A 22,463-nucleotide genomic window follows, 5' to 3' on the forward strand; every position below is an offset into this window, starting at 1 on the left:
CGTTTTGAATAGCCAGGTCAATTCCATGTACTATTAGCGGAAAGTATAATTTTTTCCCTCTTATCGAGATCCAGTAAAGACTAATGTTTTGATCACACCGGTCTACGCCACCCATAAAATAATTGTATTGCTTTATCATATTTGGTTAAGAAACAAAAATGTGTCTCTTCTCCAAATGCAATTGTAACGACACTATTTTCGTGCGAGCTACAAACCACAATTCCTGTGTTTTTATCTAATCTGTAATCGTAAGTTCCCCTTTCCTTTTTTTATAGATGTTGGAGCGAATAGGGGGCATATTAGTATTCTATTGTCCTTTATTGTACCCGTACCGAAAAGACCTCTAGTTTTTACTCATTTAGTAGATGCATGGATGAGAATAAGTTATCAAAAAAAAGATCTCGTTTTTGGCCAGCGTGATTGAAGCACATCTGCATAAGACAAAACAGCCGACGAACCAAGACCCAAGTTTTTGTATGAGGCTTTGTATTTGTATTTGTACTGAGTTGCATTGATACGGTGTAATCCATACAATATAACCTAGACGAAGAGTACCCATACGAAGCTTTTAACCAAAACGAATGGGCTTGTTTCGTATAAATTGTTTTGTATGACATGATACATTCTTATACCCCACGGAAAAAATTCTTCTGTGAAGGAACCTTCGGAACCTTCAGAAACACGGAAGGTACCCCAGGTGGGTAAGAATTCTATTCGACAGTCCCACATCGTAACAATGGTCTTTCCCGAGGATTCTGGGGGGGGGGGGCAACTCGACATTGAAAAAGAAGAAGAACAAACAACTCCATATAGCAACATACAACATCCGCTCCATGGCAAAAGATGAAAAACTCTACGAACTAGAAGAGGAATTGGGGAACTTGAATTGGGACATAATGGGACTGTCAGAAGTTAAAAGAAGAGGTGAAGGATATATGTGGACTTACATTCAAGCAACCACACTCTATTATAAAGGCAGGGAAGACTAAACATACGGTGGAGTAGGTTTCTTAATCAACAAGAAGAGAAAATCTTAAACTCAAATAATTGACAGCATATCAGACAGGGTTACATACATGGTCTTAAAACTAAGTCCAAAAAATAAAATAAAGATCGTGCAAGTTTATGCTCCAACTGACAAAGCAACCGATGAGGAAATAAATTCTTTTTGCGAAGACGTTAAAAAAGCTATAGAGAACAACAAAGAATCCAAAATAATAATAATGGGAGACTTTAACGCCAAAATTGGAAGTAAGATTGAAGACTCTGAAAGCAAGATTGGAAATTTTGGATTCGGCACAACAAACACAAGAGTAGAAGAACTCATGGAATTCCTGAAACAAGAAAACATGTATCTTATGAATACCTTCTACAAAAAGAAACCTAACAGAAAGTGGACATGGGTCGCACCTAACGGAACTACCAAAACTGAAATAGACTATTTTCTCTCAAACAACAAAGGAATATTTAAAGACATCACAACAATAAACAACGTAACAACGGGTAGTGACCATCGTATAGTTAAAGCAAAAATAAATATTAACATGAAAGAAGAGAGAAAAAGGATTTTTAAAAAAACAACAATTTTAAATAAAAACCTTCTCGCAGCAGGACTACAGGTCACAAAGAAAACAAGGACTAAAGAAGACAAAATAAGCAATGAAACTAAACAGCTAATGACGGAAAGAAGACAATTTCTAGCGCAAAACAAACGCCATACTCAAGAATACAGAGAACTTAACAAAACCTTTAGAAAAGAACTAAAACGCGACATACAAAAATGGAACGCACTGGGAGTTCAAGAAATCATCAACATTAAAGACGCTAAACAATAAGGTAAAGAAGGACAAATATAAAATAACAAATATCGTCGAAGACTTCTACACATCCTTGTACAGCTCGCAAGGCCAGCCTAATAAAACAACAAAGGAGAACGTCAAAAGAAAAATAAACGTGGGATCATAAGTACTACCAAATATAATTGGATTCGAAATAGAAAGAGCTTTAAAAAAACTAAAAAATAATAAAGCTCCAGGACACGACGGTATTATTGCCGAGCTCTTGAAAACAAGCAAGAAATTAACAATCCCTGTACTAACAGAGCTATTAAATAGATGTCTCCATAATGGCAAGATCCCTAAAGACTGGAACATGAGTCTAGTAATACTCTTACACAAAAAAGGGGACAAATGTGATCTACAGAATTATAGACCTATATCGTTGCTCAGTCAAGTATACAAACTATTTATGAGAATTATTAACAATCGGTTAACATACAAAATGGACAATTACCAACCGGTTAAATATCCTGGCTTCCGCAAAGGATATAGTACATCAGACCATCTGCTGACAATGAGAACATTGATAGAAAAAACAAATGAATACCAACTACCCGTATTTCTTGCCTTCGTCGACTATGAAAAATGCGTTTGATAGTATCGAGATGTGGGCCATAGAACAAGCTATTAATAATTATAGAATAGATTCGAGATATAGGCAACTAATACATAATATATATGAAAATGCAACTATGAGAGTACAACTAGACGAAAATACAAAAACCATCCCCATTAAGAGAGGAGTGAGACAAAGAGACGTAATATCGAGAAAGCTTTTTAACCAATGGGAACTAGCAGCCAGCTCCAATACGTCGGCCTAAAAATGAATATAAAAAAAACAAAAATAATGACAAACACAGATGACCCCAGACGTATAACTATAAATGGCAGTGAGATAGAGCAAATCCAGGAATATATCTACCTAGGCCAAATCCTGAGACTTGACAAAGAGAACCAAAGTGCGGAAATCACTAGAAGAGCAAGACTAGCATGGGCAGGATTTGGAAAACTTAATTGGATACTTAAGAACCGCAAAATACCCCAATACTTGAGGAGCAAAGTGTTCAATCAATGCATCCTTCCTATCATGACATATGGATGTCAAACGTGGACTCTAACTAAGACAAACATGAATAAACTAGCCACAACAGAAAGAACAATGGAAAGAGCAATGTTAGGTATACGACTGTTAAATAAAAAGAGGAACGACTGGGTAAGATCCACAACAAGAGTCGAGGACATAGCAACAAAAATTGCCAACTTAAATGGAGCTTCGCGGGCCACACTGCTAGACAAAAAGACCAACGTTGGAATACTACAATACAACATTGAAGACCTTACGAAAGTAAACGACCAAGAGAAAGACCACAGATGAGATGGGTTGATGATGTTTAAAGAATAGCCGGAACAAATTGGAAATATGTTGCTCAGGATAGAGACCGATGGAAGGAGTTGGGAGAGGCCTATGTCCAAACATGGACGAGAGAAGGCTAAGAAGAAAAAGAGGATGCCTTCTAAAATCTGATACCATAACTTCATCTAGGCTATGTTCTTGTTCGAAAGGAGCGTGATTTAAAAAAACTTTATTCAATGCATCATATGTAATGATTACTGGTCTCCAGTAAACATCTTTAGAATGCTGGTACAGATCACTTATAAGCCATTGTGCAGATCCAATTTTTTCGATTTAAAAAGAGGTACGTCGTCGTCGTCAAAATCCGACTTTTCTGCACTCTAATTTTGATTGTCGAAAATAACCTTCACTTCATTTCTCAGCTGGCTTCCTGGTAAATGATCCATCGTTGTGACATCTTTGTTTCCTGAATCGTAATCTGTTATATTATCATTTGAATTGTCTGGAGGAAAAATAAGTATACCATCAGTAGGTGTTGAAATCTCATCTATGTCAAGTTCTGTAATTAACTCATGAAATTTTAAAGGTTTCCTAAAAAAATAACCATTTTTAAACAAAACAAAAATTTGCTTAATTTACTAATGTTTGTATTTTGAAAACGATTTCCGAAGTGGAAATTGAAACGTCAATAAACGTACTTTAACCTTTAGTTGTGGCTTATTCCTATTTAAATAGTAGTTACTTTAACATGCCACAAGAAAATAGCTTCAGAACAATATTAGAGAAAAAAGAGCCCACGGTGAAGTATGTCTACCAGATGAAAGAGAAATAAAATAAAAACCATAAAAACCAACCCAAAATTGCTAAACAGTTAAAAGATATTATTTGCGATCACATAAGAAGTTCTCCAGAATATACCAGCATACTATTCCCGTGAAAAATCTTATAGGCATAATCTTATCCCCAATTTGAATATTTCAAGTTTGTTTAGACTTAATAATGAAAACTGCAAAGAAATGAAAGTTTCTTCGTTCAAATAATTTCAGTACAGAAAAATATTTATTAAAGAATTTAATCCTGCTTTTCATCATCCTGTAAACAATATATGTGTAATGTGTGATTGATTAAATCTTCGCCTTGTCATATTATAATAAAACAAACCTTATAGAAAATGAGGTACATAAAAAGATTACAATAGAACAAGATTTAAATAATTCACGACAAGTTATGTGACTGTTTCATTTGATTTGGAAAAATGTTTGCCGACCCCCTTCTTGAGAGATCGTGTATCGTTTTACAAAAGACAACTGTGGGTCTACAATCTAACTCTTTATAACACAGATCATATAGGCAATGAAGGGATTTGTTTTCTATGGAACGAAAATAGCTTTTTGGTTAAAAAAGTTAGTTTTGGATATTTCTTTAAAGACATTAAAACTCTTAATTTCCATAGCGATTTATGTTTTGGTCAGACTAGAAACATTTATGTGGCTATAATGTTCTGCAGGATTTTAAAGGAGCTACTAGTCACAAACTCATTATTTGAGATAATCCACTATTTTATGGAGCCAGGGCACTCGCCGATACGATACATGCACCCATTAAAAAAGCTAAAAAAAACTGCCACGGAAATTGAGGTGCCACATGACTGGACAAATTTTTTTAAATATTTAAATTATTGAAATGTCCTAAAAAACAATTAAGTGCACAAAAAAAATTTAGAAAGGGATTTGATATCGTCAAACAAATCAAACAAATTTAAAAAGTTTAAAAAAAAATCTTTCATATCAGTTTTTGTATAAAATTGACTTGAATGATGGTGATTTTAAAAAGTGGATCTCAGATGGGGAACGTTTTACTCAATTTCTAAACAATAATTTTCCTAATTAGTGTATTGATTCAGAAACAATTCAAGAGTATTGTACATTTGCGTGACAGGTAGATATTATTTCCTTCTGTGTTTTTTTAAACGATTACTTTTATTTATAGTATCTAGAAATCCAATGATTAGAAGGATTCTATGAGAGGATATATGTTAAAATCAAAAATTGTAAATTTTTAAGAACTAAAAGAAAAATCATTATCCTGGTAGGGCATGTAAGTTGTACATATTTCGGTACTATATTTATCTAGAGTTTCCCTGTTTTGTCAAGGGCTTAAAGAGATACATGATTGAATTAAACAAATATACCCCTCTTTAAGGTGTAATTTAAATTAATATTTAGAGCATCTCTTCGCAATCTCTTGTAACTTAATAACACCGCAATCTTGTTGCCGTAATACAAGTAGGGAGTTGAAAGTGATACAATAATCAAGGAAACTGTGCCAACGGGAGACATTGCTCACCTATATTACTACATAAGAAATACTCAAGAGCAATATTTGGTTTGGCGAAGGGGTAATTTAATTTAAGATCTTTTATTAAAAGAGAAGTGACAAATTTATTGTCCATTCCTCAGTAGGCAATTTTATTCAGAAGTAAGTTCTTTTGTAGGAACACAATTATTGATTCCCTTTTTATAATGTTTTGTTAATGTAATTATCCAAGATGAGTGACATTCAATTCGCGAATATTCTTTTGCTTTAAATACATTTAAGCATTGCCAATAGAAGCCTATTTAGCAATTTTTTTTACGAAATTTGTTATAACTCCGGTTCTAATAATCGGATTAGCGTTTACCAAACGCTATTTTGTTCATTTATCAGAAGAAACAATTTTCGTTTTGGTAAAATTAAATATCTCTAATAGTTTAGGAGATACGATAATTTAAACAAATAAATTGTTAACCTTCCACGGTTGGTGCGCAGACAAAATCTTAACTTCCCAATACAGTGGTACCTCGATAAACGAGTGCCCTAATATGCGAGTGTTTTGAGGTACGAGCTGCCGAGCGAGCGATATTTTGTTTTGAGATAAGAGCAAGATTTGAGGTACGAGGAAATGCATACTACACCGCTGCACACGACTAAAAATAAGCGCCCGCATATTTAAGCCACTTAAATATGCAGCATCCAACAGTTTCTCCCACCTCAGACTAGACCTTCGTCTGTATGCTTGTTTTCGAAGCAGTTTTTATGGGTTAAGTTCGTTATTTTTGCTTTTTGTACATTTACATACATGGATCCGAATAAGAAAATGATGCCTATAAAGTTAGAACGTAAAATTAGAGAAAATATGATCAATGAGCAAGGTGTGCGAGTAATTAAACTGGCGAAGATGTACGGATATAGCACATCAATGGTATGTACTGCGCTTAAACAGAAGGAGTTGATAAAGGTTATAACGCCACCTAATAAGTTCTGAAACCCAACGAACCATGAAAATGAAGAAGCCCCGGCCCCCTTTCCATGAAAGTGTTGATAAACTACTGATGGTGCTGGGTGACAGATAAACAGCTTCAAGGAGGAAACTTAACACAAGATATGTAAGGTACGAGAGATTTTACGGTGATTTCCTGAAGCAGATCTCATACACTTTTACAAACAAAGTATCGGAAGTCTCGGTTAAAGCCAGTCGGGGCTGATTTAACAACTTTAGGAAAAGGACCGGCATTCACTCCGTCATCAGGTATGGTAAGGCAGCAAGTTCGGATGTGCAGCCAACTGTAAAAAGTAGTGTCTGCTAGTATACCATTCGGAAAATCCCAGAGCCTTTCCCCCACGTAATATTTTAAAAGGAAACTGCAAATTATGTAAGCAAATCCGAAGGCATGGGTCACCAGGAAATTTTTATGTAGTGGATAAACCTGGTGTTAGGCCCTTTTGTTAAAAAATATATACAGGAGAATAACTTACCCATGCAAGCCCTTCTCGTCCTCGATAATGCCCCTGCTCACCCATTAAATTTTGAATATTATTTACTGAAAGTGTTTAAGTTTATAAAGCTTCTCTACCTACTACCCAACACCACTAATATCCTGCTACCCATGGATCAGCATTTGATTTCTAATTTTAAGAAGTTGTACACCAAGCAAATTTTTTGGCGCTGCTTTGACTTTAAGTTGACGGAGAACACACCCTTCGAGAGTTCTGGATGAGCCACTTTAACATCGTGATATGCCTAAGAATTATTGATCAGGCCTGGCTTGGTGTTACAACAAGTGCCTTAATCTCGACATAGAAGAAGCTGTGAAGACTGTAGCTGAAAGGACCTTCGAAGGATTGGAACCTTAAGTGTTAGTGGTAGAGAAGATTGTTTCTCTGGAAAAATCCATTATAGGTGGATGAGAAAGATGTAAACGAACTCGTCGAAAAATAGTCTCAGGGGCCGAGAACCGAGGAGTTACACGATCTACATTCGCAGCAGCATACGGTAGTTTAACGGAAAATTGGTTTTGAAGAGAAGCAAGAAATTGAGGAGGTTATCTCTACAAAAGATGTAAAGGAGATCGTGGGAATGTAAGAGAAAGTTGTAAAGTGCGTGGATAAAAATCACCCAAAATTTCCGCAATGTCCTTGAAGGAACGAAGAAATAAACCTCCTTGGACAGTTTTTTAAACGATTAGTAGATATAAATGAGCAAAATGTGATGAAAAAGCGAAGACCAGTAACGAAAATTAAGTGCTTTCGTAAGCACTTCACTTTTTATTTAATTATGTTTTTATACAATATGTACTTGTTATTTAAAAATAAATGTTCCTTCTTGAAAATACATTTTTCGTATTCAAACACACTTAACAAAAACAACTACGGTGGTGTTTTGGGAGCTGGAACGAATTAATGGTATTTCAGTTCATTTCAATTTGGAAAATTGCTTTAAGATACGAGTAATTTGACATACAAGCAAGATTACGGTACGAATTAAACACGTATGTCGAGGTACTACTAGATTTCAAAAACTACCCACCCTTTTTTCTGGTTGGCTCATGTACCTCCCACAAAATTGATTTATTCGGACCAAGCGTCAGTCGCATCCTGTTCGTTGATGTAAAGGTACTAGTAATATTTGCGGACAAATTATTTTTTGAAATTTTAAGCGTTTGTTAGTTATTGTGAATTTTAAAATATATGCATATGAGGCAGAACGTTTGGAACATCTAATGGACAAATACCTTCGAATCGATGACGAGAATAAAAATATTGGGTACGACGACGACGCAAAAGAAAACAACATAGAACAAATGGATGAAAAAAGTGATATATGTAGAACCAAAAATTTCTCATAGGGAAGCTGCTGAATTGATGGTTTCTGCTGGGCCTTTCTTTTATGGTAAATACACAACTACTAAATGGATAAAACATATTCCTCAAAAAAATGTTGAAACACGTTCAGAAAACTTAATTACGCATTTACCAGGTTGCTAAAGAAGTTACCAAAGATTTAAAAGGTGAACTAGATATTTGGAAATATTTTTTTAACGGTACCATGATAAATATTATTGTTTAATGTACACACAAACCTATTAGATACTCCCAAGAAAACTATAATTAAGATAAAAACGCAATGGCAACAGATGCTTTAGAAATTCGTGCTTTTATTGGTTTACTTTATTTGGCAGGTGTTTTGACAAGTGGCAGGTTAAGCACAGACGAAGTTTGAAATAAATACGGTACAGGAATTGAGATGTTTCGACTAACAATGTCCAGGTACCGATTTAAATTTTTACTACAACACCTAAGATTTAATTATATAGATTCACGTGAGGAAAGGAAACTATTAGATGAATTTTGTCCCAGATGAGAGATTTTTAAAATGTTTACTTTTAATTGCAAAAAAATGGGTATACGCCGTTCGAATACGTCACAATAGATAAAAAATTAGAGACATTTAAAAGTCAACGCAGTTTCAAACAGTATATACCTAATAAACCTTTTAAATATGGATTAAAAATTTTTGCGCTAGCAGATTCCAAGACCTTTGTACCTGCAATTTGGAGCCATATTTGGGGCAACAACTAGTAGGCTCTTTTGTTGTAAGTAATTCTCCATCGAAAGTGGTAAATAAATTTTGTGAGCCTCTAAGAGAAACAAAACGGAACCATTACTGCGGACAATTGGTTTTTAATAATTCAAACCTTGCTTCGTGATTACAAACTTACACTTCTAGGAACGTGTCGAATTACCCCATGAATTTTCTAAACCCATAAGCAGACCTATTCGATCCAGCATGTTTGCTTTTTATGATGATATTACTTTGGTGTCCCATTCACCAAAAATGAAATAAAAACGTAGTCCTTTTGTCTAGTTTACATCATGACGATACAATTGATGAGGATTCCATGAAATCCGAAATGATTCTTGACTACAATTCTACAAAGGGAGGAGTTGACACACTAAATAAGTTATGTGCTTCCTATAACCGCGCTAGGAATACTCGACGATGGCCAATGGAAATTTTTTGTTCAATGCTAAGTGTTAGTATAAACTCTATTGTTCTTTTCGATTGTAATAATAACGAGATTCGTTTACCACGAAGACAGTTTTTGCCGCAGCTTAACGTTCGTGCTTGTCAAGCCAATATACCACGTGTCATGTCAGCGAGAATAAAAGAAATCACTAAGGTAGATCCTGTAAATCACCCTCAACATATTCCAGAAGATGTTGAGGAAGATGTGGCTTTTGCCAGAGAATATAAAACAGACCTACCAGTCGCAAATGCAAACTAGCGTATGGTGCTAAAGTTTTGAGAAAAATTTCACCTGGTCTGATTGAGAAGCAAAATGCATTAAACAAAGAAGGCCATGGAATTGAAATGTGATCAGTTATTGACATTTAATAAACAAAGCAGAATATTTTGGTTTGTGCTCTGCAAAATGTCTTATAAAATTGATATTCGTCGAGGTGTTTATAATATGGTTGGGCGAATGTCGAAACGAGATATTGTTAATATTTATCGAGATCAAAACATAAGCAAATCGACAATTTATCGCACAATCAGAGAATGTGAAGAAGGGATACCATGTGTTAACTTGCGTAAAAGTGGCCGACCGCGGATTTTGAACCATATAAGAGAGGCAAGACTGATTGAAGCAGCTAAGAACAAAATTGGGGTCTCACAGCGAAAACTGGTCAGAAGATTTCATGTTGGAAAGACTACAGTATACAGGACCCTATCGAGTAACAATATTATCTACCAGAAAAGAAGGAAAGCTCCAAAATACACAGATGATCAATTAGAGAGAATTCCGAGATGTTGCTGCGCGTTAAGGCGAGTGCATTTCGTCAACAAGTTGATCGTGATGGACGATGAAAAATATTTTACTTTGTCCAACTCTGAGATGAAGGGTAACGATGGGTTTTACACGAACGATTACGAAAATGTACCTGATGAAATAAAATTTAAAAGTGAGAAAAAATTTGAAGACAAAATTTTGGTATGGTGTGCAATTTCTGAGGCTGGCTTTATCTCACAGCCCTACATTGCTGTTGTTCGAGGCGAAGCCTTAAACGCAAATATTTATATTCAAAGATGTCTCTCTAAATTGCTTCAGTTTGTGAACACACATCATGCAAATGATCAAATAGTCTTTTGGCCAGATCTTGCTTCATGTCATTATGCGAGGATCACAAGGGACTGGTACGAAACTAACAACATTACCTTTGTACCGAAAGCAGACAATCCCCCCAACCTACCTTAGGCTCGTCAAATTGCAGAGTTCTGGGCAATATTAAGTCGGAAAGTCTATAATAACGGATGGGAAGCACAAAATCAGGAACAGTTGAGACGCCGCATATATACAAAAATTAGAGAAATTGACGCCGAGGTCGTCCAAAGGATGATGCAACGTGTCAGGGGAATTATTAGGCAAATCGAAAATAATGGTCCCTTGTCTGTCATTTGAATTTTGATTTATAATAAGGATAGTTAAGTTAAATTGTTGAATAATTTAATAAAAATATAAGATTATTGTGGTCAGAGTTATATGCTTTTGAAATTTTTCCCAAAACTTTAGGACCATACGTTATGTGGAAAATTTATATGTGGTGAACTAACTGTCTATACTTACCCAGATTATTTTGAGGATAATTTTTTTGAATAGATTTAAAACATGTATATATATTTTCTTAACAAACATTAAAACTTTTGTATTCTAATCATTTGTTTTGATTTTTAATAATTTTTTTTTTTCAGAATGTATTCCCGATATTACATATTTTCAAATTTTATAACATTTTACTCGGAGTAAATGCTCAAGTTGTATTTTATCATTTTTAAATACATAGTTGACTAACATCTACTTAAATTATTTCCGAAGATAGTAGAATAAATTTAAGCCAAAGATTTGACAATAATGAATGCGGACAAATACTCCGCGCGCCAGCAGTAGTGTCCAGATTGTGGAAGTCAGCCGTGGAAGGTTAATGACAAAAAAATTATCTGACAGGTTTTCGGCCAGGTTCCCTCAAAAAATTAAATCTACGCACCAAACAAACATAAAAAAATGTCAAGGTACCGAGGAAATATAAATGTGCATATTCAAACCCCCGCTTTCCTATTCCTGGAGTCTAACGATAGTCTTATACTATAAACCAGGAACAAAACAAAATACATTAGCTACAAAATACAGTGGGTAATCTAATTATTATGATCAGTCACAACAGATTAAGTTTTTCAAATTTGTTTAAAAATTTTATAATACAATCATATGCTGCTATACGGTTAAGGTAGGCCAATATGTTTTGTCACTAATAACCTTACTTTTTTGACGTTTACAGATATAAAACTGTCATTTGTGTCAATTACGTGACAACATACACATTGTGGATTTGCGCTTGGAGTTTACAACTGAATTTATATGTTGTATTGTTTTTGAAATATTAGTATCGTTTTATCTTTGTAGTATGTTTTATTAATGTATTAGTGGTGATTGTAAGTAAAAAAAACTATCAGTTTTAATTTTAAAGACATTTTCAAAACATTTCGATTTTTGAGAAGAAAATCATAATGGGTGAGGTTAAAGACGTCCCTGTGTGTAAAATGGTGGAGATAAAGACACTTTTATTGAATACAAAGCTTTTCCAACGTCAGATAGCTCAACAATGGCAAGTAGCGCAAGCAACAGTGAGCAATATCAAGAAAAAAATTGATATCAACAAACTCCTGACTCACCAGCGTGCCCAAAAATGTGGTCGAAAGCGTGTCACTACTCACTACACCCAGAGACGAAAAATAAATGAGGGATATCTCCGTAAACAATAGAAAGAAGCCAAGAAGAATACTTACGTGAAGCTGGGATGCCAGTTTCTGACATGACAGTCTGCAGTAGGCTTGCTGAGCAAGGTTTCAAATCATGTCGCCCTGCCAAAAAAGCAAAGTTGACCATCGTATAGATGAAAAAGAGACTGGAACGGGCCAAAGAACACCAAAATTGGACAATTGAGGATTGGAATAAGATAAATTATGTCACTACTAAAGTCTAAATCCCTATAACCACCTATGTTTTTATCCTAAAAAAAATGTTATAGTTTTTTTTATTCACAGGTTTGTTTCTCCGATGAGTCTACAGTAGAGATACTTACGGTTAACTTCATCCGAAGGCGAGTAGGTAAAAAATATCACAAGGATTGCATAGTGGAGTGAGTAAAGAATCCTATCAAGATCATGGTATGGTCTGTGATCAGCAGTAAGGGCACAGGGAGGCTGTACATTTTGAATGGAATGATAAATCAGCATCAGTATATTGAAGTTCTGGAAAGAAAGTTTAGAATCGGAGGATTTTACCTTTATGCACGATTCAGCACCGTGCCATAAGGCAAAATCAGTAACATCGTACCTGGAAAAAAAGAAAATTAAAGTACTGAAGTGGCCAGGTAATACCCCAGACCTCAATCCGATAAAAAATCTATGGGAGCTTATGAAGAGGGGGATTGCCCAGGAAACTGTCACAAATAAGCAGCAGTTAATTTAGAGACTCATTGCCACCTGGCACAGAAACGATAAAATAAAAGAAGACTGCCTGAGAAACATTCAAAGCATGCCAAGGAGGATCAAAGCTGTAATCGAAGCTAAAGGAAGTCACAAAATATTTAAAAAAATTGTTATTTAAGGTCAAAGCAAAAAATATTTTAAAATTTTGTAAAACAACCTGTTTATAATCTATTTTTATATCATATTCACATCATTAGACGCTTATATGCAGTTTTATTCTTTATTAAATAGCAAAATACAAAGTTTTGTGAAGTGATCGTGATCATAATAGTTTGATCATCCGCTGTACCTACGCCTTCAAATACTTAAATTGGTTTTTTTAATTATGTTATCCAAAACTTTCACAAAATTCGGTCTTTCATTTTAAATTCCAAATTTTTAATCTTTAAATAAAATAAATTTTAATTTTTTTTTATTTATTTTTTATTTTATTTAAAAATAAAACATTTTTTTATTAAAAATTTTTAATGTATCTTCCAAGTAATGCTTTAAAAGACCTTTACATCATAAAAATATATAATAAAATTATCATAAAACTCTCAAATATTAGTTCTAAGCTTAAGAGTATTTTATATTAGAAGGTTTTAGGTAATATTATCTCTGAAAGACCACCCACTGTGTTTTTCTCCGTTTTATATTATTATATTGCACATCTATCATATTACTTTATGCCAATCTCTCAAATATCTATGTAGGTTTGCTTTACAAAACCTTTAGCTCATATCTAAAATTAAAACTATTGTTCGTCCTACTACCTTTTCCCTTTACAAATAATTTGCCAAATCCCAGAAAATTTTTGTTTCCAAATTTACCGCTCGTACGAGAAGATTAAGTTCGAAAATAGAATTCGCCTTAGAGATGATTCATAGGTGGCTATAAAAACAAAAAATGGCATTTTCTTGCCATGATATTGAATCCATTTTTCAAGCGAACTCTCGTGAATAAGGTATTATATCCTTGAGAGGATCAAGGAGTGCAATAATGAAGAGATCGTGTTTGTCGCATACGAAATTTAATACAGGAATATTATTGGGGAAGTGAAAATGCTTTACGAAAAACGATAAATATAATACAGCCTTTTAAACTCACGAGTAATATTACACTTATAAACACTTATGGAGAGGAATAGGTTAATACTTTTAAGGTATCTTAAAATATTATGTATAAAGTTATAGGATACAAGACAAAATCATCTTATGTATTCGTCACGTACAGCATCTCCCAAAAGTATAGGGCAAAGACGTCTCCCAAAAGGCATAAAATTCATAGTTTTGTTCTTGAGATAGTTTGGCAAAAACACAAAAATAGGTCGACTGTATCATTTTAATTCTTAGATAGTGGAACTAATGTAAAAATTCAACAATCTGGGGAAATTTAACAATCAGTTCTGTAGATTAAAATAGAACACACAAAAAAATTGGGATAAGAATTTTTCTAGAAATAATTTTAGCAGTTAGAAATGTATTTCGTTACAAGTTTTTAAGCCGTTTTTGAAATTTCCCTTGACATTTAAGCCATAATTAGCATTTTTATTACTTGATAAATGGCATTTCTTTATTTGACAATTACCCTAGATTTAGGTTCCTCTATTTCCCTTTAAGACTCGAGCTCAACGTTGGTTTTACTTGAGGGGTAAAATTCACCCCTTTTTGGAGGTGAAAAATCATACGTTTAAAATAAATTACTATTTAAATAGGAATAAGCCACAATTAGAGGTTAAAGTACGTTTATTGACGTTTTAATTTCCACTTCGGAAATCGTTCTCAAAATACACACATTAGTAAATTAAACAAATTTTGTTTTTTTGTTACTTGGTGAAAAATTCTTCTAATAATTTAATTTTATCTGACTCATTTATATTGACAATGCAGACATACATTATACATTTTAAAGTAGACGAGTTTAAAATGATGTTGTCAATATTGTTGAGTTGCGTTTCTGGGACGACTTTACTTGTAAGATAGTTCATTTGATTACATGAAATCAACTTTAACTAGAGAATATCCGTCAAAAAACATCATAGCATGTAATTTGTCTTTAAAAAGACAAACACATGCCATGGTGATAGTAATATTCTCCTGTTAGTGATTCCATAGTTCATTATGAGGGAAAAACCAGGAAAAAAACCTTATAATACTTACCCGACATGGTAACTATTTGGTCGTGAATTTAGTGTACTTTCAAGAAACACCAAATTCTGATTTAATATGGTTGTTATTTAAAAATCATAAATGATGTATCCTCTATATGTTACTGACTTACTAAAACTGGTATTTTCCTTTTAATAACTTCATACTACATTCATTAATACATCAATACTACATTCTGCCGAGGAATTTGCGACACAATTGATCTCATTTAGCATAATTAGAGCCGCTTCTTTAATTTTTCTCTTTTTACCATCCGTTTCTTTTAGGACTATGTTTAAATCATTCCATTGAACCCAATGTTCATTATCCCATTCGTTTTTACATATTTAAGATCTATCAAATTCTCTTTTTTAATAAAAGATTGATGTTCACTTATTCTAACATTTAACGGCCTTGATGTCTCACCTAAATAAAACTGATCGCATTCACAAGGTATTTTATAAATACAATTCCTTGTCCTTTCTTGTTCATTGTTAGTTTTGGTTTTAGACAAAATAGATCTTAATCTGTTTTTTGTTTTGAATGTTGTTGAAATGTTAAATTTATTTCCTATCCTTTTATGTATGGTATTGTTATTTTTCAGGTATTATTTCTTGTGTATGCTGTATGATCTCGTTCTAAGTTGTTCTGTTCTATTCGGTCCCAAGGGGGACCGAATCAACCAAAGGGACCCAAATCAACAAAATTGACAATATCATTTTAAACTCGTCTACTTTAAAATGTATAATGTATTTCTGAATTGTCAACGTAAATGAGTCACATAAAATTAAATTGTTAGAAGAATTTTTCACCAAGTAACAAAAAAACAAAATTTGTTTTATGTACTAATGTTTGTATTTTGAGAACGATTTCCGAAGTGGAAATTGAAACGTCAATAAACGTACTTTAACCTTTAATTGTGGCTTATTCCCATTTAAATAGTAATTACTTTAAAATGCCTTAGAACAATATTTTTAAAAGGAGTCCGAAAATTGATAAACTGACTAATTCTAAGCAACTTTTGTTTTATAAAGTTTTTTCACTAAGTCAATACTTAGCGAGTTTTTCAATAATAATTTTTATTCTTACTGATGGATAAACACTTCTGCTTATTTATACATGCGACACCTATAGTGTTTGTAGGTTAGTATATTTTATCCTAGATGTTTATCAGAGCGCCAATCAGCTAAAAACAATTTTTCTTGTGATAATCTCACGTAGAACTTGCTTTAATAAAAATCTCAATTTCAGACGAGGTGTGGGTTAGGGCATTATTGCTTAACATCATTCATAAATATATTCTTTTAATAAAATAGCTCAAAAAGATGTTGGAAAAACTACTGTGAGAAAATTCATAGATAAGCAGCTAATTTTTCAGGACACTTTCTTTAAAAGCAGCAAAAACAACTTTCTAAATTGTCTGACTGAACTTGTTTTCTGATTTTTCTGTCTGAGTAATGAAAATTTTTAAAAAAATTAGAGGAAAAATTCCGCAAAATCAAAAAAATATCGCATTGTAGGTTAGTATATTTTATCCTAGATATTTATCAGAGCGCCAATCAGCTAAAAACATTTTTCTTGTAATAATCTCATATAGAACTTGATTTAATAAAAATCTCAATTTCAGACGAGGTGTGGGTTAGGGCATTATTGCTTAACATCATTCATAAATATATTCTTTTAATAAAATAGCTCAAAAACATGTTGAAAATACTACTGTGAGGAAATTCATAGATAAGCAGCTAATTTTTTCAGGACACTTTCATTAAAAGCAGCAAAAACAACTTTTCAAATTGACTGACTGAACTTGTTTTCTGATTTTTCTGTCTGAGTAATGAAAATTTTTCGAAAAATTAGAGGAAAAATTCCGCAGAATCAAAAAAATATCGCAGAGGGAAATGGACTCGGTATAATGAAGTGACACTCAAAGTTTTTTGGGTATCGCTTTGAATATACTTTTTTGTCGACAGGCTGCCTAACTATTATCAGTTGTTGTAGAATCATCATCATAATTATTGGTGCTACAGCCCTATAAAAGAGCCTCGAGCTTCCCAAGTCTATAACGCCAGTCAGTTCTATCCATTGCCAACTGCTGCCAGTTTGCTGCGCCTATTTGTCTACCATCCTCATCTACACCATTCCTCCATCTGAGTTTTGGTCTACCCCTTTTTCTACTTCCCACAGGTTGTGACATAAGGATTCTTCTAGGAGGGTTGTTCTGCTGTGATCTTGCCAGATGTCCTGCCCATCTTAGTCTTCCTATTTTTATAAAGGATACTACGTCTTGAACGAAGGATCCTGAGAAGAATATTTGGTGGCATCTGTGAAAATGGTGTTTGGAGAAGGAGGTACAACTACGAGATATATCACAGATATAAACATATAAAGACGTAGTTGTTGTAGAATGCTCGCCTGAATTTGGCCATTTGGTGTTACTTAACCAGTATATCTATAGTAATTCATTTCATATTTTGTTCGACATTTTTCAATTTTTGTACAATTTTCCTGGCGTATACATACATGCTTACGTTCGCTTGGTTATGGCCATAGTTTATTATATTCTCAAAAATATTTCTTATGTATTTGCAAAATCTATATCTAATATAAATAGATATTAAAAAAATATCATGTTTAATAATTGCACATCTTTCAGCAAGTTTCCTGGGTTCGTCGAAGAGACTGGCATATACTCTCATCGGGGGTATTTACGTATACCAATGATGAACGATTCCAAATTTTACATGCAGAAGGTTCTGACGACTGGACGCTCCAAATCAAGTATGTGCAGAAACGAGACAACGGTACATATGAATGTCAGGTAAGTTATTAAATACTTATATGACTAAAATATTGTACATTCTTATTTAAAATGTCAACGAGTAAACACCTAGCGGTTTAAAATGTTTAAGCTTATTTGTAACGTGAAAGTTTAAATTCAGCATTTTTTTGGGCATATTTCAAATGCCTCACGTCATATCATTTCCTGACTCACAAAAAATCCATGAAATTTAATGTCACAGATATTGAACTGAGTCTAATTGCGGCAAAATGCAAATATCGGATAAGACCAATCTTTATCTCTAAAACGCTTTCTCATTTTTGTCGATAGGACACTACAATCAAAAGATATCGAGTATTTACCGTCGAGTTGATACATACCAAATTTTATTTAAATTTGATTTCGCGCCCGTGACTGACATTCAAAATCACCGCTTGCTTCAAGCGTTGTTTCTAAGAGAACGATTTATTCTACACAAAAACTGCTTATAAACATGTTTATTTGAAATTATCTCAGCTACATTTTTTATTTAAAATATTTTTATCTACACCGTAAAGATTCTTGGTAAATCTATTTTTTCCATTTTCCTTTAAAAACGGTCTACATTGTCTGACTAACTTTATCGCCCATAGGTAAAAACTCCTAGTTTACCGTCTTTGCTGAGTATAGTAGCAATCACTCGTCCAAGATGCCAGCGCAATGGGATCAAGTCCTTACTCGCAATAGCAATTTAGGGCAATTTTACAAATCTACTGACCAACTCACGTCCTAAATATCGCCAGTAGCGAAGTTTGCTCATCTATAAGTGCTACTAATTTATCCGTCCTTAGTATACAAATTTGCCAAACCCTTTTCTTAGGCATAAGTATTTTTAACTGGTAAACTATTTTCTGTCAAATTAATTTTAGATTAGGGAAGTCAACATAGTTTTGTATCGAAAGACTTAGCTAATCGATTAAAGTATTCTACTAGAACGAAAAAACTATTCATTATTGGTACAGTGTACTATGGTTTTGTTCAATCAAATGAAATTTTAGACATTGTGTTTAACTCTAAAATTAATTATTATTAAGAATTTGATGTTTTTTGACTAGTAATACTAGATTACCTCATCATAGAAATATCCCATCATCGAACGTACGAGCAGGCCAATCTTTATTTTTGGGAACCCAGCAATATTGATGTATTAATAGGCGCTGATCTCTATTTTAGCATAATAAAAGGCGACCTTATTTCACTGGGCAATAGTCAACCCACACTTCTAGAAACTGCATTCGGCTATGTAATTTCAGTACCAGTTCCTAATTTAAGCCCAAAAAAAAATTATCTTGCCGCTTAATAGTTAACGGTAAACTACTAACGCAAGAACTTTGGAAATTAAGGGTAAATTGGGATGAACCAATTATCGGTTCAGTGATATTCAAAAAATGAAAAACGTTCTTAACCACCCTCGCTAAAGTAAACATTGAATGTCCAGTATAAAAGAACAAAAGGATGGCGTGTGCTCTGAGTGACAATTTAAAAAATGTGCTAACTTTAATTTTAATTTACTTATTAAATTTTCACAAAAAAAAAAACTATAATACACCAAATTGTAAAGCATTTGCACGAATTTATACGTATCTTGTCTGTATTGTCGGTGCATGTCTCCCTTCTAATAACCCTTAGTGGTTAATGCGGTATATTTGTGTAAATAGAAAAAAAATGGTATATACTAAAAATCACACAAGTCGCAGAAAAAAAGTTTTAAAATTAACTTATCTACAAATCTAATTTAAACATTTGTATAATAATATTAAACAATTTTCAGAACATAATTAAAATAGCTAAATAGCACTATAGCCTTAATAACACTATATGAAGAAATAGACACATTAACACTGAGATGAAGTCAAGAATTTTTAACTCCGGTGTAAGACGAATAATGACATAATTTGCCTTAGAAACAAGACCCGACACAGCCACAACGCAAAGTCTACTGGAAACTGGAGAGATAAGAGTACTGAAAAGAATTAGAGGATATGCGCTGAGAGATCAAAAGAGAAGTGAAGACATTAGAAGAAAATGTAACGTACAGTGTATAAATGAATGGATACAAAACAGAAACAAAATGGAATAACCACACAAGCAGAATGAAGGAGACCCGTGTCGTCAAAATAGCACGATATAAGTCAACAATCGGCAGAAGAATTATCGAACGATCTCGCAAAAGATGGAGTAACAACTTTCCATAGAGGTATTAATCTGCCAATGAACAAGCAGAATTGCTATAAAGAGAAAGAAGAAGAAGATTAAAATAGCAGTTGATACTGTTTTATTAACACAATGAAGTGACGCAATTGTGTTAAGAAGTCTTGAAATTATTAACAAAATGTTACAATTAACAAATTATTCTCGCAAAAACATACATTAATAATGCAATAGCGATGCAGAGGTCATTTTCATTCTTTTAATGGAATATTAGTACGCATCATAGTTGAACCTTTAATGGACATCCCAATATCTATATTTATACAGAAACTCCAGTTGTTTATATTAACCCATAACTGGTGATGCGGAGTCATACGAGCCCCAACAGATTTTTAAAGTGACATACGTCCTAGCTTATGTAGCGCGACTACTTGACCGCCTCAGTACCTTTCCGTCAGTGACTTGTGTTATATCGAGCGGGATAGTCGTGAACAAATAAGTAAATGTTTACAAATTATACGGAAATAACTGCGCTGTGGTGACACTGTGACCCCACCTCACCGGTTACGTTTTTTTTAATAATTAGGTTCGAACAATGGGTTCAAAATATTCTAGACGCGGATGAAAGTGATTTCAGCGGTAACGATGACACTGATTCCGACTATGTCAGCGAACACGAAACTGATTCAGAAATTGAATGGGAGCCGAAAACCGTGGAACCTCTATTGGATGTTGAAGATAACATGCCGCAAAATGCAGCACCTTCGGAGGTTAATTCGGACTCTGATCCACATGAGCAGCAACAAACTCAAGGCCTTTCGAGAACGTACTATGGCAAAAATCGATACAAGTGGACTGCAGAAGCTCCACCTTTAAATGTAAGAACAAAAAGTTCCAACACTATCTCTCTGGGGTTCCTGGGGTTGTTGGGCCAGCCAAGTCTCTTGAGAAATTGTGTCTCCAGAATAGTCCTTGGGAATGTATAATAACAAACGATATTTTAGAAGAGATTGTTCTTAGGATAAATGAAAAACTTGCCAGGATTAGAACAAAATATACCGATAGTAATAGAATGGATCTAAAACATTTAGACATTATTGAACGGAGAGTGTTTATCGGTTTGTTATTTTACTCAGCCATATTTAAATCCAATACGGAAGACTTGAGTTTGATATTCGCCACCGACGGTACTGGTAGAGAAATTTTAAGATACACCATGTCTGTAAAACGATTCTTAGTACTTTTGACAGCACTTTGGTTTGATGACGAAACTACGAGGGAAGAACGTAAAAAAACCAAAAAACTTGCCCCCATTTCATCAATTTTCAATAAGTTTGTAGAAAACAGCAAAAAAAATTATTAGATAGGGCAGTATGCTTGTATTGATGTAATGCTCATTGGTTTTCGGGGAAGATGTTTATTTCGCATGTACATGCCTCAAAAATCCCAAAAATATAGCTTAAAGATAATGGCACTAACTGACGCCCGAATCCATTATTTTTTGGATGGGTATGTATATACAGGTGCTGGAAGTGATGGCCATACATTGTCAGAAGAGGAAAGAAAATTTAACAAACCAACGCAATCAGTTCTTCGTCTGACAGCAGACAACTGGTTTACATCCTTAGAACTGAGTTAAGAAATCGAGGCACGTGTGTACTGTTAAAAAAATAAATGGGAGATACCTATTTCTTTTTTGCCAACTAAAACGAGGCTCATGGGATTATCTCTATTTTGATTTGGCGATAGAGTTACATTAGTTTCATATAAACCACGAAAAGCAGTACTTTTGATATCTTTAATGCACTACAGTAATGTGTAATACAAATCAACTGAGACATAATATCGCTTCCATTTTAAAAACAGACATTCCTGAACAGAAAAATGCTATTTTAGAAAAAAGATTAAGGTGCTCAAAATGTCCACGATTATTGGATAGTAAAACGAAGATAGTTTCCGTTAGTTGTCTAATAAATTGGGGTGGCTAGCTGTAATAATTTAGGATTGAAGCTGTAAATAAATCTAATAAACCCCTCTAATGAATTGTTTCCACTCTGATAAAGGCTGTCACCATTGTAGAAGACGTCTGTCTCAATCTCCTTATCAATCCCTCTACAATTCTTAGGGGATACTTATCCCTGCGAGCGGGGCAAGGTTTACTGGTTCCACTAGTCTGGACTGACTGGTTCCGCCCTCGCGGATTTACAAGAGGGTAAGGAAATTTTTGGAAGGAAGGGAATTAAGGACTTCTCGGTCTCAGGTCCTGCAAAGGGTGAGAGGCTATGGGCTTACGTTAGAAGCCGGA

The 22,463-nt window shown here is 33.9% G+C and overlaps 1 protein-coding gene across 1 annotated transcript in view; it reads left to right on the top strand.

The window, feature by feature from the left end:
- The window catches only part of dpr12 (defective proboscis extension response 12), a 574,490-nt gene that overhangs the window by 339,030 nt on the left and 212,997 nt on the right, over positions 1-22,463 (top strand). Inside the window, exon 4 of the mRNA XM_072533001.1 lies at positions 17,843-18,007. Coding sequence (XP_072389102.1) covers positions 17,843-18,007 — 165 coding nt within the window. The remainder of the gene's footprint in view (positions 1-17,842; positions 18,008-22,463) is intronic.

This window comes from Diabrotica undecimpunctata, chromosome 5 (genome assembly GCF_040954645.1).
Source record: "Diabrotica undecimpunctata isolate CICGRU chromosome 5, icDiaUnde3, whole genome shotgun sequence".
NCBI lineage: Eukaryota > Metazoa > Arthropoda > Insecta > Coleoptera > Chrysomelidae > Diabrotica > Diabrotica undecimpunctata.